General features: G+C 43.9%; 1 protein-coding gene across 4 annotated transcripts in view; it reads left to right on the forward strand.

Annotated features, from left to right (window-relative positions):
* LOC138570755 (SURP and G-patch domain-containing protein 2-like) overlaps positions 1–18,739 on the forward strand; it is a 1,010,309-nt gene that overhangs the window by 619,465 nt on the left and 372,105 nt on the right. For all 4 annotated transcript variants that reach the window (XM_069649142.1, XM_069649143.1, XM_069649145.1 and 1 more), the window contains one exon: positions 2,313–2,424. In XM_069649142.1, the coding sequence (XP_069505243.1) occupies positions 2,313–2,424 (112 nt within the window). The remainder of the gene's footprint in view (positions 1–2,312; positions 2,425–18,739) is intronic.

Genomic DNA, 18,739 nt, shown 5'->3' on the forward strand with positions numbered 1-18,739 from the left:
CTCATCCCAATTACAGGAAATAAAGATCAAGATACCATCACCATAAACAAAATCTATTCCCCCATCCCGAACTGGATGGCAAACAACAGTATTTGCCTGAATGGTGAAAAGACGCAGATCCTTATTGTCGAACACCATCAACAAAATAAACGGTTTTGTACGATCGGACTGAAAAAAAGGTCAGACTGTACAAAACGCCCGAAAAATGCTACCACCAAAGGTTCGAACACCAAATGTTTGAACCTTTTGATGGTAGCATTGCATGTAAGTAAAAAAATAAAACTGTGGGGGTGTCCCCCGCAACACCCCGCTCACTATACTGTGCGGCATAGTGAGCGGGTTTTTTCGGGGGACACCCCGGCAGCACACCCACAAAAAAGAAAAATGAAAAAAAAAAACGGGTGACTATACTTTACAGTATAGCGAGTGGGGTGTTGGGGAGGAAAACCCTGCAGCCCCTGTAGTATGTAAGTGTGTTTGCATGAGAAAGGTGCAAACTTTTAGTAGTTCGCACCTTTCTCATGCGAACATTCCTGCCGTGGCAAAATCAGCCGCGGTCGGATTGCTTAGATCGAAACTGCCCCGAGATTACACATCCATAGACATAGATGCCACTCCGATCCCCATCTCTAACCAAGTTAAAACATTAGGGGTTTATTTGGATTCTAGCCTCGCCATGAGCAAACACATCAGTTCGCTGGCATTCTCTACACCCTATGCAGCTAAACTGATCACCCTCAACCGCCAGTTTCTCTCTACACAGAACTGCATCACTCTTTCCAGTGCACTCATCTAAATTAGACTATTGTAATCTACTATTATTGGGTACTTCCAAGAAAAACCTATCCAAATTACAATTATTACAAAAAAGCCCCGAGAGCATTAGGCATAAATAAAAGGGACCAGATCTCACAAGTGAGGAGTGAAGTACATTGGCTCCCGATTCAAGCCAGAATCCAGTATAAAACGCTCACCACCACACACAAATGCATTAGTCAAAATGCCCCCTCCTATGTTAATGAGCCCCTCACTCAAAAAACTCCAATCAGACTACTGAGATCCAACACCAGTACTCACCTATATATCCCTTGTTTCAAGAATAAGAGAACCAGTGAGTCCAGTTTCACTGTTGCAGCCCCCAGACTTTGGAATTCCCTCCCTACCAACATCAGTAATGAAACATCCCACTCTCAATTTAAGAAACTCCTAAAAACCTGGCTATTTTACAAATATTAAGCCCACTGCCTGAGTCCAGCACATATCACCTGGACTACCGGATTATTTGCTGTACATATATGTACCACTGTAACTGTATTATTTCACTAGGTTAACCTACCTTACGATTATACTCTACTTTTTACCCATTTCATGTCCTGCAGAGAAGAGATTTGTTCATGTTTTTGACGATTACTGTATTTATGCAACTTCCTTACATGTAACCAGCAAGTACTTAATCTGTTCTGTAATTTACGCTGTGATACCTCTGGGTTTGGCCGTATTAACAAATGTAATGAATAAAATAAAATATATACTTTGCGCCATGGCTAAGTCTTCCTTTTTTGCGGTGAGGAGTCGTTGATGAGCCCAAGGTTCTCTGCAAATATGTTCTCTATGAAATTCACGAAAGTAGATCACTTGAATCTGATTTCTTGGAATGTAAATGTTTGAATAAACCTGTGAAACGTGCTACGGTGTTGTCGTGTCTTAAGTCTGTCATGTGATGTCGCCTTGCTTCAAGAGACCCACCTCACTGATGATGAAGCAGGTAAACCTGGACGGAGCTGGGTGGGGCAGACTTATTTTTCCACTTTCACATCACACAATGAGTTTTTTTGACATGCAAGATCTTTATGGTCTCAAGGGTAAAAACAAAGCAATTTATCATTAAGTTCACCATTTGACATCCAGATCAATTATGGAAAACATGTTCGTCATTGAGAACGATTACCCTTAGTGGTTTTAAAATACTCTAAAAGGATTTTACAGGCCCATTATGAAATTACAAACCTATCGGAACCTTCTTGCTGTGAAATTGTTAATTGATTCATGGACTGATATGAAGGTATTTTGCCCATTTGTACAGCAAATGTATATGCGTTGTTGCACTTTAAACCGTTTACAATTTTGTGTATGTTTGTTTTCAAACTACCTTGTCACACTATGCGTTTTGTATATTATGAAAGAAAAACAGATGTAAAGAAAAATTGAAGCGGAAGTCTTTGACTATATTGTTTTGAAATTTGAATACTCAGAATTCCTTAATTGTCCTTGTTTTATATTAATTAATGCATGTTTTGTTTCTTTGTACACAGTTGATACCAGCACCAGAGGGACTGCAGAAAATCTGGCCCGGTTTCTTGTTGAGATGGGACCTGAATTGGCTGGCTTTAACTTGGACGGTATTTCTGTGAACCCTGAGTTTTGGTATGTGTTCTTGATTATCTCTTGTCCTTAAACATATTGAGGGAGGCAACAGTCTTTTATCCTTCTACATTTGCTTTGTAATATTGCCCTTTAATTGCTATATACACGGATTATGCTGACGAATCCACAATGAAAAATCATAGTACTGTTAATTGAATTTACAAGGTTAACGTATTCCTTCCTACATCCAGCCCTCCTTTCCAACTCTTCTCCCAACTTGTGCTGGTTGCAGAAATGTTGCATTTGTTGTTTTATGGATGGTATGTAATAAAGATTTTCCATAATAACTTACTAGAAATTCTTGATTCTATTAAAGACACGGAGGCAAGCATTATGCTTCTCTTTCTTTTATTAATATATAAATAGAAAGCTCAGCAGCAAGTGTTAATGCACCTTATTGAAAGCGCAGGAGTGCGTGGCAGACAAAAGGTGCATGAAAAAACACAAAGAACTTAGTAAATAACAAAAACAGTGTAAGTCCAAGAAAAAACTCCATTTCCCAAGATGCTTCAGGAAAAGGTCCAGCAAAGGGTCACTAACATGTGACTTAGTCCACCAATGAATAACTGGCTGTCCATATAAACAGTCATACAAATTATGTCACTTCCTCTTTCGAAAGCTGCGAACTTGAAAAACGGTGAAAAGAAGAACTGTAGCTGAGGTCATCTCGAGACTGAAGCTGAAGCAGAGCTGATTAGGCGATCAGGAGGGCTTGTCTGAAGCCGCTGTCAGAGAAAAGAAAGTAACTAGAATTAGTTCATGCATCAGAGAACCGTAGTTCCCCTTACGGGGGTGGGAGAGAAATAGTGTGTTAACTTGACATACATAAATCAGTCCAATAAGCAGTAACATTCCCAGACAAGTCGCACAATTATTACCCAAAGGTGGTAGCGCTGTTATTTCTCTTGCTGGGCGGGATAATGCTCGCCTCCGTGTCTTTAATTGAATCAAGAATTTCTAGTAAGTTATTATGGAAAATCTTTATTCTATGTCAAGGCCGGAGGCTCCCATTATGCTTGTTTAAAGCTTACTTACCACGATAGAAGCTGGTTGTTCTAGCGGTTTCAGGTAGAATTCCTTGAATATTGATTCACCTGACCAATCCGCCATTCTCATGATATCTTCTAGGCGTACTCCGACCTGAAATGCTTTGGAAGCCATTGCTCCTCTAACGGAGTGGGCTCCGAAATGCAGGGTATCTATTCCTGCTTGAGTCAGAGTCCAGCGCACCCAGCGTGCTAGGGTTGGAGACGAAACTGCCTTGTGCGGTTTACGCAGGACTATTAGCAGTTGCCCGTTAGGGGAAGTCCTAAGCGGGACAGTCTGCTCCTCGTAAACTTTTAAGCATTTAACTAGGCAAAGCTTAGGTTGATCTTTGAAAGCGGGGTACGAAATAACCCTCGAGTTACATTTCGTTCTCCTGTGCAAATGGAATACCACCCCATCGGGAGAAAAGGTCCTGCCCGCCAGATCGAGAGCTCTAACATCAGAGACCCTCCTGCAGGAGACTAAGCAGGGCAGTGTAGTAAGTTTGCCTGACAAGGCAGTCCGAGACAGGTCCTTGTTATGCGGCCATGACAGAAAAAGATTCAGAACCTTGTTGACGTCCCAAAGCTGCTTATAGCGAGACGGGGGCAGAATTGTAAGTCTTATTCCTTTAAGGAGTCTGCAGACGAGCTGATGCTCTCCAGCTGGAAGCCCCTGAATGAGATCATGTCCGGCGGAAATAGCTGAGCGGTAGGCGTTAACCGTCCTACAGGCGAGGCCTCTTTCAACTAATGAAGCCAGGAAATTTAGGATTTCCTCTATAGGTGCTGAAACTGGATGTGAACCGTTCCTACGGCACCAGTTACTCCAGGCGTTCCAGGAGCTAGAATATCTCTTGAGGGTAGCAGGGGCCCAGCTTTCCTCAATGAGGTTGATTGCCGTGGCTGATATGCCGGGAATCCTCCACCTTGACCTGAAATCCTCCAGGCTGCTAGGTTCAGTGATCCGTTGAGGAGAAAGGGGGTGACGCTGTCCTGACGGATCCAGAAGGAGATCTGGAAATTGGGGTAGAAGGATTGGAAAATCCGAAGAAAGTTCCAGAAGAACTGGATACCAGGTCTGAGAGGTCCAGACCGGGGCTATGAGGACCAGGTCCGTATGCTCCTGACGGGCCTTCGCCAGGGTCCTCGCTATCATTGTAAATGGAGGAAAGGCATAGTGAATCCCCTGGGCCCACTGCTGTAGGAATGCATCGGTCACAGCTGCTGCTGGGTCCGGTCTCCAACTGTAAAAGATGGGTAGCTGGGAGTTGAGACGGGATGCAAATAGATCTACGGACATGGGGCCCCATGTTCGCTGGAGGCGGAGAAAGACTTCTCTGTCGAGCCTCCAGTCGCTGAAATCTGTGGAGTGACGGGAGTGCCAGTCCGCCACTACGTTTGTGAACCCTGGGAGATATTCCGCTGTCACCGAGATCTGGTGTTCCAGACAGAAATGCCAAAAATCCTTGGCTAATTCCGCTAGAGGTCTTGACTTGGTCCCTCCCAGGTGATTGATGTACCGTACTGCGGAGATGTTGTCCATCTTTAGTAAGATACAACAACTCGCTTTGCCTCTGGCAAAGGAGCGCACAGCGAATGAGCCGGCGAGAAGCTCCAGACAGTTTATATGCATTTTCAGCTCCTGAGGAGACCAGAACCCTCCTGTGGCTACAGAGCCGCATCTCGCTCCCCAACCGGAGCGACTGGCGTCTGATTCTATGATAATGTCGGGGTGGATCCGAAAATGGCTCTGCCGTTCCAAGCTTCCATATGAGTGAGCCACCAATTGAGCTCCGTGCGCGCAGAGGTCGACAGTGTCAGACGTTGAGAGTAGGAGAGGCTCCGTCTCAGATGCTGACCCTTGAGCCTTTGCAATTCTCTGTAATGAAGAGGACCGGGAAAAATCGCTTGAATGGAAGACGACAGGAGACCGATTACTCTTGCCAACTCTCGAAGAGATATGAGGTCTCTCTGTAGAAGTCTGCGGATCTCCCTCCGTGTCGCATGTATCTTGGCCACGGGAAGATGAAGTTGCGAGTTCAAGGTGTCCACCAAGAATCCGAGAAATTCTAGATTCTGGGATGGACGCAGTACAGATTTCTCCCAGTTTTAGGAAACCAAGACTGTGCAGAAGGTCGATGGCTATTCTGGCCTGATGCACTAATAGGGCTTGAGAATGAGCCATGAAGATAATGTCGTCTAGATAGACTATCAATCTTACTCCCAGTTCTCTCAAGCGAGCTACTACGGGTCGCAGAAGTTTGGTAAAGGCCCAAGGCGCTGAGGAGAGCCCGAAGGGTAAACTCGTGCACTCCCAGTCTTGGTTTTTCCAGGAAAATCTGAGATAGCTTATGTGGGCCTGGTGAATAGGAACTGCTAGGTAGGCGTCCTTCAAGTCCAGGCGCACAAGCCAATCGTTTGGCCTCAGGATGTCCCTGAGCATGTGTATCCCTTCCATCTTGAAGTGATGGTAGACAATGAAGTCGTTGAGAGCTCTCAAATTTATAACTGGGCGTACTTTTTGCTTCCTGCGAACCAAGAATATGGGACTGAAGAATCCGCCTTGGCTTGAGCAGGGGCGAATCGCTTGTTTTAGATGTAGATTGCGTATTTCGCCATCTAACGCTTCCTCGTCTGCTATGGACATAACTAATGGTGCAGGACGAGTGGTTTGATGAGGTTGAGCGAAAAACTCTAAGCGCAGGCCGCGCGCTGCGTCCCTGATCCATGCATCTCCTGATAAGGAGTCCCATGCCTGTGCAAAAAGAGCTAACCTCCCCCCTACGGGTGTCTGTGGCGCAGGCGCTGCTATGGGTACACTGACCTGTAGTTTGCTGTTGGGCTGGATATCTTGCACTTGTTCTCCATCCACAACCTCTTCCCCGCCCTGAACGACATGTGGAAGATTAATCTACAATTTTCTGTCTAACCAGTCCTGAGGAAAGCTCTAGGACATTACTGCATCAACACCTGTTTTTGTTCATAGCTGGAAACACAACTTTGAGTGTCGACTCGATAGGTGCATGTCTAGTAACATTGCACTCTCAGTCACTATGTACTAATCCTCACATTGCTTATGTCGATGAAACAGCTGCATTATATGATGACACAATATAATGTCAACATGGACTTTTGTACTTGTGTTTGTATGTTAAGAAAAAGAAACTGTTCCTTGTGTGTAAATAAATATGTTTGTGTACTTTTAAGGCTGTGTTCTACTACAATAAAAACACAGATCTCAAGTACTAGGATCTGTTTGTGTATTTTTGTGCCACACCTGTAAGTATCTCAGAGGAAGAGGTAGCCTGAAACCACTCCCTTCTCCACAGTATAATCTTTCCTCCAGATTCAGGCCCCTCTATAAAAATAAGAGGAAACCCCTTTCCCTCGTTTTACAAACCTCTGATCTAAAATCACCATTGTCAACAATAGGGAAATCACATTTATTTGTGATCCTGTTAAAGCCTGGTGTTTTACTTTTAAGCTCCTTTTGAGCTCTACATATATCTGTTGCGTTTGTATTCCCCCCGCTCGTCTGCAAATTTTTCAATGTAAGAAATTTATGGTTGCAAACCCAGTCTTAAATCCTAACGATACCCAGCTTGGTAAGCTCCTTGAAAGTGGATATTTCGAATGAGTATCTCACTCCTATTTTTACAAAATATGTAGCGCCTGTGTGTATTTACTGTATTATCGTCTCAATGCTTGCATTGAAAACCATACTGTGTGCATTTTCTTACCCAGCGTCCAGCTTATTCTCCATAATGCTGAAGTTAATTTAATCGGGGCATATATAGCCATCTGTAGCACCACTTGCTGTGCATTTTCAACTGACCAAATCATGTTTTATGATAGCTGATTTGTGCCACCAAAAAGTATGTTGTAAGTTCTGGCACCAAAACGGAAGCAAGGTGTGGTCACTGCTGTGATACGTAACTATTAATAATAAACTCAATCTTATAGTTGTCCTCTAGAAAACCTGATGTACACTCACTCATGAAAAAACTGAAAGCTGGCAATGTCTAGTGATAACCTTCACCAGACATGGAGACGCCTGGGGTGTAGTAGACACTACTGCATAATGTGTAGTTAAATGTTCAGCACACTATATAAGGGAGGCATGGTATCACAAATATGATACTGACACAAAAGCTACAATTTGTAAAACCTTTATTGAAGTTTCAATTGGGTTGGAGAAATTCCTACGTTGCCCTATAGCTAAGATAGGAGTAGTCTTGACCATCAAATAATAAATAAAACGGTCCTAGTTAATTCTAAAAAATCAAAATGGCCTATACTCACAAAACCTAATGCCTGACCTATATCTTCTACAAAAAGTGTGAAAAGTAGAATATGTATGCAAAATAAAGTTGTTGTTCAAATATAAAGAATAAATGTGGCTGAGCAAGCTCTCTTCCCTGTGTTGGACAGCACAGAGTAAGGCGCTCCCTGCAGGCAAGATAACACACTCTGGCTCAGGCACTTAACACAATAGGCAGTTCAAAACGTGGATCGAGGCCCGTCTTTCCTTCCACGTTAATGCCTTACTTTCCACTTTACAAAACACAGTTAACCAAAAGTTCACGTCGGTCCCAACCTGTCATGATCAGGCCTCTGAAAGCAAAAGTTCACATCGGTCTCCCTCAATCGGGCTCATTCCTTCCACAACAAAAGTACACAACGGTCTCCCTCAGCCAGGCTCAGACCTTTCACAGCAAAACCAAACACTAGCAGGGGTTCCCTTCCCCAAGTTTAATTCACCTCCGTTAGGCGTTCCCTTCCCCTAACCTATTGCACCTTCGGTCTCCCTCAGTCGGCCTCGGACCGTTTCCTGATGTCGAAGACTTTCGAATATGCATGACTTTTTTTCTACAGACCTCTGCATGACCACTTCGATTTTCCAGCTTTCAACGAGCACTCCTATTTTATTTGCTGTTAGGCAGAAACCTGTACAGTTCCCTTAGGGACCACTGCAAAAGGCTTAGGACTACAGGTTTTGGCAGTAAACCCAATTGGTAGCAGTCTGTATCACCCAGATTTACCTGGTAGCTGGGGCTGAGCAGCCAGACTTCTCTCAAGAAGAGTTAGACAGTATATAGAGCATACAAAATAGGTACAGAGATACAGTAGCACAAGCAAACACTGAGCAGAGCTTTGGTATAAAAGTATATAATTATTTATTTAAAAACGCACTTGTAAAATACACTAACACTAATAAGGCAAGCAAGTACAAACACTGTCACTATCAATATATATACATCCCTGATTACCTATTGAACAAGTCTTAGTTAAAACACCACTTATTTGCAGACAGAGGTGAGCGCTTAACCTAAGATGGCACTCCAATAAGTTAGTTAAAAAGGGAGGGAAAAAGGCAGAATGAGGAAAGTACACAATACCAACACTTTTAAAAGAACCACAGCAAGTCATAAAAGGTCTACTGTTAGAGCAAGAAGTTCATAGGCCAGGCCCATTCTTGGAGAGAGCAAGGCGGAATGTGTCCAAGATCACACAGTTGAATAATACTTTAAAAAGTCTTTGTAGATCCTTCAAAAAGGGTTGGATGAGTTCAGAAAAAGTTAGTTAGCAGGTCCCAAGTCACCCCAGGATAGAGAGTCAACGATTTACTGCACACCTTGAACAGTCTGTTGCAAGGGAGACCATGCGGGACACAGTACCTGAAATAGTGAGAAAGCTCCAGCGGGGGCAGTTATTCGTGGCAGCAGGTGCAACGTCGGTGCTTCGTCCAGGGTAAGAGAAGATCTCGACGTGGAGGAAAGCTGGAGGTCGTTGCACTGCCAGGGAAGAAACCAGCCGCTGAGTTTTCCCGGTTAAATGCTACTAGCATTTTATTCGCGGTAGTGGTGAAGCGTGGCGATTTGGCCGCCGGGGTGCTTGGCACGGGCGATTCGACCACGAGACGATCCAGGAAGGCGAAAAGAGGGCGAACTGGTTATCCCCACCAGTTCAGAGGAAGACTCATCTCCGGGATGAAGATCTTCTCTGTCGTTGGGAAGTTGTGAGACCGTTCGGCAGGGCTCCACCGGTGGTGTCGTCGTTTCAGGTTGGCTCAGCTTCTCCATCTTCGGATTCTTTGGTCCTGTGGCGACTTCTGAAGTTCCAGTCCCCAAAGCCCTGCTTTTATGCAGAAAACCCCCATTCATCAGTCCTAGCTGTCACTCAAACATGCTAAGTGGTGAGCCGGGTGGCTCACCACTGGGCCAATCACACAAGAGTGTGACTTGAGTTGCCGAGGCAACTCAGTCTAGGGTGCCTAAACCCCCTCCTCCCACACATCCTGTAGACCCAGACAGAGTGGCACCACTCTTGGAGGCTTCTGTGCAGAAGCCCGCCAAAAAGTGGAACAAAGGGCTCGACTTGGGTTGGAGTTAGAGGCGAACACAAACGCCATTTTAAAACCGAGTCCTGGCAAAAAGACCGAACCGGGGAATAAATATTAAATAAATAACCCGGCTGTATCTTTAACATTGCACCAAAAAAGTGGTGCGTTTAAAATGAATGGGAAAATCCCATAGGAAATATTCTGGTGGAATATTTCGCATGGTAACCACTGCCACCAGCCAGAAACTTGACGAGGGGGGACTGCACAGTGCCCCCTCGAAAGACAGACCCAGGGGCAATCTAATAACCCCTACCAGTACTTCCACAATATGATGGTTTGTACTGGTTCTGTTCTCAATTTAACACTAGTAGCTTCGGTCAAAATTTGTTATTTTCCCTACGGGTCGGCCATGCGTTTTTAAGCCTAAGTCGCTTGATTTTAGAAAAATTTCCTATGTACCCTACCCGAGTTTTCGTCCATTAAACGCACGCGAAAACAGACATCAGGGCGCTGCCATTTTGTGATTTACCTATCACTTGCCCCATCGCCCTGGCTGACCTGCTTTTGCGGCACTAAATCATATCCCCCGCCATTATCAAAACATTCATATTCCCCGCCTCTCTCTGTGACGTTACTGTGCTGCGTAGGCAAACGCGCCTAGTCGTCTTCTACGCGACTTCACACACAACCCGGAAACCAACACAGATCAACTCACAACACAGCGCGCCACAATTCGGAATATGAAACTGTACTTTCAAATCAAACAGCAACACGGTACATTTGGTAAAGTACATTTATTTAACATTAAATGTTTATAGAATATTCAGCAATTGGCATATTAAATCGGAATGTCATTTTTTTTTCTTTTCTCTCTATGCGCAAATCCTGTTGCGTTTTATCGTGAGTCACGCGCTGTTCTTTATGGTACACAGGATGTTGGTTTTCGTTAAAAGAAGCACTTTGGTCGCACGGTGAACCGCAAGGCTGTTCCATCAACTAGGCACTGGGCCAGCGTAAAGGTTGATATGTTGATTCTAGCCGCTAGTACCGCATAAGGACATATGGGCCCTTGGCGATCGTCCCATAAGATCGTCAAAGTGGTGCAGTTGTTTACGATAAGCTGCAGCTGGCGGTTGAAGTAACCATCTGCCGGGGGTCTGAAACTGGTGGCAGTAGCAGTAGCGTAGGATATACCTGTTTTGAAAACATAAAAACTATAATTAATTAGTCTCGCCAGCTGATCTTTATTAATATTGTTCATTTTATTGCAGCCGATCTGAAACTATTTGCTTTCAAGGATAGTGCAATGCAGTATGTTTGGCTCTAAAATCAATGCGAAAACTAACGAAATAAATCGAGGTTAACACAATGAAAAACGACTGTTTGTCTACATGCGTGTGGAATGTGGACCTACATACGCATGTGCCCGGTACAAAGACGATCCCACAAACGTTTTACTTGCTCTTCATTCATTCATTCATTCATTCATTCATTCATTGATTAATTCTTCATTTCGGTATAAAAGCGTCTAAAGAGTTACTTACATTATGTTTGCAATTTCCATTGCGTCTTTGCGTAATGCAGTCCGTAAATCCCACTGTGCTCTTGACAACAATGTTTCGTATACTGAACTAACATGAAACTCGGTCTAGTTTCAGAATTTTCTGCCTTATCGTCTTTTACGTTATTGCACCCCTCCTTCAAATGAAGTCCTTTCGGCATGGTCTCTGTCTCTCAAGGTCAAAAAACAATAGAACCTTATACTGCCAGTGTGAGTTGTGGGCCTCTTCAGGCCGTCGGTTGACAATCAAAGCCGCTGACCTTCACTCTAAACAAGCATACATTCTTACTTTGCAATATCCCGTAGTAAAGCCATCTGTGAGAACTTGAATTTTCGAATCCATCTATGTACTAGGCCTCAATGTGCAAATGTGGACTGGCTTCTTTCCCATCTGCAACGGCTCGCTTGGCGCGTTCTGAGGCCCCCAATTTTGTCCTCCTTGTCCGCGAGCTTTGTAGCCCTAGAGAACCATAACTATGGAGACATTGACTTTTTGGGGGAAGGTCAGGGAAAGTATAACGTACCCGAGGAGTTGAGTTGAAAGTGAGATTTATTGTTTGTTTTATTATTTGCAATACGCAAGCCTTGCGAAACTTAGTTACAGCAACAAAAATATATACATACACATATTGACAAGGTCAGCGATATGAGGTGAATAGAGAGAGAAGTCAAACATGACACCCAGGTTGTTCGCCACCCAGGATGGTGAAGGGAGGGGTTAGGGTTAGCATACTTTGTATGTACACTGTACAATAACATTTATTTACAAAAAGACAATCATATTACAATTATTTAAACAGGGATTTGTACTTCACAACCAGCTCTGCTTTGGGTGGACATGGCACAGTGGCAATGTTTGGTGGCAATGCATCAGTGCTCTGCACAGAAACGTTCAAAATTTCATATCTGTGCTTCTCGAGTACAGCAACAATAAGGCTTTTTACAAAGTCGAACTCCATTTCCTCATAGACTGGTTTGATGACCCATTGCTTACTTCTTTTAGAAAACACCTTAGTGTAGCGAGGCATCCTTACATTACCCGTAATCCTAGATTGTTCACGGCAGAGATTCTCGTTATGGGCCAAGACCGCAAGTAGAGACCTATGTTTCTTGCCCTGTATGCTGAAATGCATGCGCTTTGGCCTGTACTTTAGGCACATATTGTGGAACACCTCCAAACCTCCTATGTGACAGAATTCTGTCAGTCCCCTCAAATCTCTTGAGAGTTTTATTGAAAACAATCTTCTCAATGGCTTTGTGTGTCGGTGAAGATGGAATCAACCATTTCTTCTTCCTTGCCTCCTCTGGGGACAAAGGGCCATGTTCACATTGGTGGAAATGTAGGTTTTCTGACCAGCGGTGAACGTTGGTACAGTGGTGCATCAGTGACTGCCATTTTTCAAGTAGTATTTCCACTGACCCTTCACAAGTTTTGGAACTCCACCAAAGATGGTTGCTGATAGACTGGGACCACTGTGAAATACTTCCAAACCTTTTTTTTTTCTCTGCAGCCGAGATTTTCTTATTGATTGATTTAGCAAGATGCCATACATCAAATTGATGTTTAATATGTGGGAACTGCTCTCTCATTGTCTTGGCAATTGAAACGTGCCTGTCCATGGCTATGAGGTCGATGTGCATTCTACTTGATTGTAGATATTCCACTGATTTTATAAATCCTAGTTTCTCCATGGCCACTGAGGATGTACATTGTGTTACCTGCACGACCACCGAACTCGCAATGTTCTTGCTATCCATGTCCTGAAAGTGGTAGGTGCAGTACTTGGCATAAAATCCAGGGCTGTCGCACTGTCCATCCTCGGCTAGCCTGAATCGTTTCCCTTCGAATGTACTTGGTAGAGACAATTGTTCAATTTTCCAAGCATCACTAATGGCCGTAAACAGATAATCATGTTGGTATTTGTAGTACTGTGTTTTAGAAATTAAATGAAGTCCCACAAACTGAAAGAAAGACTCTAACTTTCTAAAACTGGACCCACTAAAAAGTGATGCAGCTGCACACAGTAGATTGCCTGCTGGCAGCTTCCCAGCATTGGTTGTGCAGACCATGAGAACGCATGATTTAATCTACAGGCGGCATGTATTTTGACGTTACTGCCTTGTTTTTGACGAGTCACATGAATCAATGGCCTCCGACATACTTTCCCTCTGACGGAATGCCCACATTTCAGCATACTTGCAATATCCATCAAACAACTGTCGAATACTATATATTTGCCCTCTTTCATTAGACTGTCATCCGGTGTCACACTTGTTTCGGACTGCATCGTTGAGGACATTTCACCACAACTGAAAGAAATATTGCCGATATCAGGTTCTGATGCGTCGGTGAATGCTGCTGCTGGTTCATTCTGTCATTTCAACATCTGTTACTTGAACATTGATGGGAGAACACCTCATTGTCGACAGCTTTTTTGGTGGCAATTTTTTGGCGGGTGTAGATTGTGTGAATTGATCTGCGACTACTTCCGAGCTATCCTCAATACATTCAGTATCAACTTTTTGTGGTGGTGCAGTCGCACTGTAGCAATGGTCCATTACAACTTTACTGGATACTCCGGACACATTCATTTCATGTTCTGGCCATTGGATATGAGCATCTCTAGTCTCAACACGCGGCGTCTGAATTAATGGTTCCTCCATAGTGTAAATGGTCTGGCAAGCAACATCTTTCGCTTCACTGTCTGTGTATGTATAGTTCGTAGACCCACGGGTACCTAGAGGACAGATTGGAAAAGGGATGTTCAGTTTAAACACAAGATAAAGTATAGTACAATTGACTGGAAAAAACATAAAATAGTCCCCAGCACAAAGAAATTCTAAAGTTATGAACTGTTTGTAACTAACCTTATTTTTGTTTCTTTTCTTTGCAACTTTCTTGACTCGACCTTCAACATCTGCACGCTGTAGCTCCGATTAGTTTCCGCATCTCTTCCCTTCCTCTTGCGCTGCAACGACTATTTTCTGTATCCGCATAGACAGCATGGAATGAGGCTCCATCGACTCCCTGAAACATAGTACTTTCATTACTATGTATCACAATATTGATAACCTAAAACACACGCGAGGACGAACACACAGGTACATCTCAATAGCTCAACACGAATTAAACCTTGTGTAGAACAATCAAACGACAAGTATTCGAGCTCTGATGACCTAGTTCCATGGAACTGTCAGTATCCATACCTCTGGCTCTGCATGGACTGCCATGAATGATTGTATTGGAGAGGAGGCATCAGCAACTCCCTGAAACACAGTACTTGCGTTAGTATGGTTTTCAATATTGTAAACATAACACACACTTGGGTTCGACGGCACATGTACATATAAAGAGATAACCACAAATGATGCATTGTCTAAAAGAATCAAGGAATATTTAAATGTGATCAGATTTAATTGACTTATTTCTCCGATTTCTTTACATCTGCATCATCTAAATTGGATCTTGTGATTGTAGTGGAAGCTCCATCGTCTCCCTGAAACACAGTACTTGCGTTAATAGGGAGGAAAGTATATCAAATGGAATCACGTTATATGATCACGCTCGATGGAGTTGTCAGTATCCATACCTCGTGCTGCTGAAGAATATCTATGGATGTTGTAAATGTGGTGCGTACTTCCGAAAGCTGTTGCGCCGATTCGTATCCGCATGGTCCCGCTTCCACTTCCTCTGGAATTACTTGAATGTCAGGCTCCGCATCAAGTGCGTGGGTTGACGCTTCAACTGCCTAAAACATAGTATTTGCATTAGTAAGGATTGCAATATTGAAAACACAACACACACTTGGGGTCGACCGCACAGGTACATATCGATGGCTAACCACGAATGAAACATGGTGTTCCAGTCCTGATGATCACGGTCGATGGAGCTGTCAGTATCCATACTTCGTTCTGCGGAAGAACATCTAGGGCTGTTGTCAATGTGGTGGACGCTTCAGCATCTCCCTGAAAGACAGTACTTGCATTAGTATGGATAACACTAATTATAACTGAAAACAAACACCAGGGACAACAACTAAGGTGTATATCAATTGGAAAGCACTAACCAAACAATTGGTAAAATAATCACACGATACATAAAAACTATTACTTGACATGCATAAAACAAGTCTGTAGCGGAACAGCCAAGTATGATTACCTGATACACGCTAGAAGTGGTTGATAACTGCGGGCACGTCACGGATGTAGAATGTTATTGTTTCAGATTCAATGGATAGTCAAGCAGTTGTAAAGGTAAATTATTGTTTGATAATGAAATGCAAATATTAAAAAATTGCCATGTAAACCGACAGAATACTTGAGAATAATGCTGTTGAAAATGCGCAATATAGCACAGTTCCCTGTGCCCATAAATAGATTTCCTTTGGGGGTTAAAAAATCGAAAAATAATGTATTGATAAATGTCATTATTCAAAAAGGTATACACTCATATCAATATCGAAAGTATTACAAGGGACACAACACCTAAAATATCCATGCGGCTACCTACACACTTCCGCAAGGCCTAAAGCTAAATCCGGACACTTGACTCACCAGTGTACGAATAGAGTTGGAATAGCGTTTGCGAGCAATTTTCGCGTCGTTCGCCGTTTATTCTTCTTTGTTACCCAAGATGTGGTGTACATGTTCGAGGAAAAGTGCCGGCTGCAGATGAGGTATCGATCATCCCTCTTGTCCTCAAAGACTTGCTGGACTCTACTTTCAAGCTCTTCCGGTGGATATCCGCAATGTCTGACCCATTCTCTCATTCGATCAACAGTTTTAGGGAATACATGCATTGTAGTGCCTTCAGATTTAGCATGGGTCTTCGAAGGGCAACCGCTAATCGAACAGGCAGGCATTGTTGAAAATTCTGAAAAGTAACTATCAAGATTATGACATTTTTATTCATCAAGGTTTTATAATAAAGTAAATGAACCATACCATGTTCAATGCAAGGTTTTTTTTGGTCGCCGTAACTATACCAGTTAATCATGTGCGGCTTAGTATTTGCATAAGTTAGACATTTTTTAAATGATGTGATGTAACTCTGAACATGTGACTCGTCCCTTGAATGTTCTGTCTTACACGAGAAGGAAACATGCTTACATTGTAGACTGGACCCCCGAAGGATGCAATTCGATGACAATTGACACAGATGAAAATAAATAGATCTATTGATAGCATAACAATTGAAACTCAAGTCAATAGCAATGAGACCAATGACCATAGCACTATTGGGTACTGTAATCGCAAATAGATAGAAATGTAAAAATTACTGAAATATGACTAGGATACATGGCCTTACCTTGACCAACAAACAGTTGGATTCAGCAGGCCGAGCAGTTTGTTGCAGGAGAACAGGTAGATGGCCACAGGTAGCACACTGACGAGTTTGCTCGAAGCGGTCACTGATAGCACGACAACGAGCAGATTAACATAGATCTCAGTGCTTCTCAGGTAGAAGGTTCAGGAGTTGACTTGCAAAGCACAAAGATGTTCTCATGAGACATCAAGTGGTTTATAAAGTATTAGAAAAAGGGGTGTGTTTGTGAATGAATGACATGTGTATGTCGTGGTATGTGGTTTGCAGGGGGAGGCCTGCCTCAGGGGCGGCCTGCCTCAGGGGCGGCCTGCCTCAGGGGCGGCCTGCCTCAGGGGCGGCCTGCCTCAGGGGAGTCCTGCCTGGAGACACGGGGTCTGATGAGGTCATGTGAGCGATGGCCCCTGGGCGTGGGATACCTTTTGAAGTGTACATGCTGTTTGGCACCTTGGCCGTTTGCGCCCGTGACAGCCCCCCATGCCAGCCCTCATCCCCGGGTGCCAACCACCTTTGATAGAGGGGGGTGGGATGGATGGGCCGGTGGGCGTGCAGGCAAGTGTGTGGGAGCGAGGGGCCATCAGGCCCCTCTCCTCCTTTACTTCTCAGTAGAAACTCGGACCAAGTGCCTCCAGTAGTGGGTTCGCCCCTTGCCCTTATGTGATGTTAACGTTGTTTGACGTTCACGTAGATGGGACCACTGAGCAGGACACGGGGCATCCATTTTTGTAACCCCTTTCCACTCCATCTTGGTGACCAGGCCTCACTGCGCAGAGCACATGGCCCCCACCCTCGTTCCCTCTCTGACTGGAAAACTCCAGAGGTATTTGCAAGAGCTAATAAATGTAACACATCACTCTTCCTCTGAGATCACTGTCCTGCATGTGAACCAGCCTGAAATAAGCACATAGCTCGTTCATCTCCACAAACGTGTCCTTGCCCACGCACCCTCGCCAGTGGAAACTCACTGCCATTCTGACCGTGTCCCTGCAAGGTATTCTCTTCATGTGCCAGACCACTGACCACGCCATGATGCCCACCTAGCAGATCCCCAACTAACATTAGACCCCTACCACAGTATATCGTTGCCTATCAATAACAAATGCCACATACCGGAGATTCTTTTGAGCACAGACCCACACTTCAAACAGTATATTATAGTGGTCAAGACCCTTAACCTAAGGCCTGTATAGTCCAGTGTTGATTGATAGTATAGATATGTGTGACTTTTATAGAGACATAACCGACTGAAAGACTTTGAACAAGTGTTATTTAGTGCATGCATTATTGAGAATATATTATGTTAGCTTAGATAGTGACCACCCTGCTTCACAGCGACCTGACCTCCACCCATTCGGAGCACAGATGTCTGACGTCCATCCTTGAATGGAGACACACTTGATTCATTTAAAAAATCGAAACAACTGTTAAAATATATGTGGTGTTTTATTTTGTATCTTATTTTGATGACACAAAAATACAAGACTTTACACATTGTACAAGTCAGGTTGCAGCACAGCGAGAGAAAATCCCCTGTACTGACCGCTGTCACTTGGCAAAGTTTCTCTTATGGCACGAACGGCACAGGCGGGTATTACTCTTCGAACGCGGTGTCCAAGCCTCCCGTGAAGCCACCATGTAAAGGAACGATAGGCCACCAGCCTGTACCACCTGTGAAAAGGAATGAAACAAACTGTTTTTAAATTACCAAGATAAGTTTAATAAACGTTTGTGGTCAATGACAATTCTTGTAACTAATGGCATTCTGCTCGGACAAATGCTATCTAGACACTGTACATTATTGAACGACTTTCATGCGTTACAATAATATGTATACGTAATTTTGGATGTAGTAGAAGACCATGAAATAGGAGTGGCATGACAAGCAGAGTATACTTACTCGTTACTCGGATTACGAGGACGAACAGTTGCGCGAAGTTCGTGCATAAGCACCATCATTATCCTCAACACGGGCCGTGTGAGGCAGGCTGCCCTGAAGTCTGGCTGCTCGGTGATGCATTGCGGTCGTGGCTCGCCTTCCGAAATGTAGGCCACGCATCCAG

Source organism: Ambystoma mexicanum, chromosome 1p (genome assembly GCF_040938575.1).
Source record: "Ambystoma mexicanum isolate Mex_15411 chromosome 1p, UKY_AmexF1_1, whole genome shotgun sequence".
In the NCBI taxonomy this organism is placed as follows: domain Eukaryota; kingdom Metazoa; phylum Chordata; class Amphibia; order Caudata; family Ambystomatidae; genus Ambystoma; species Ambystoma mexicanum.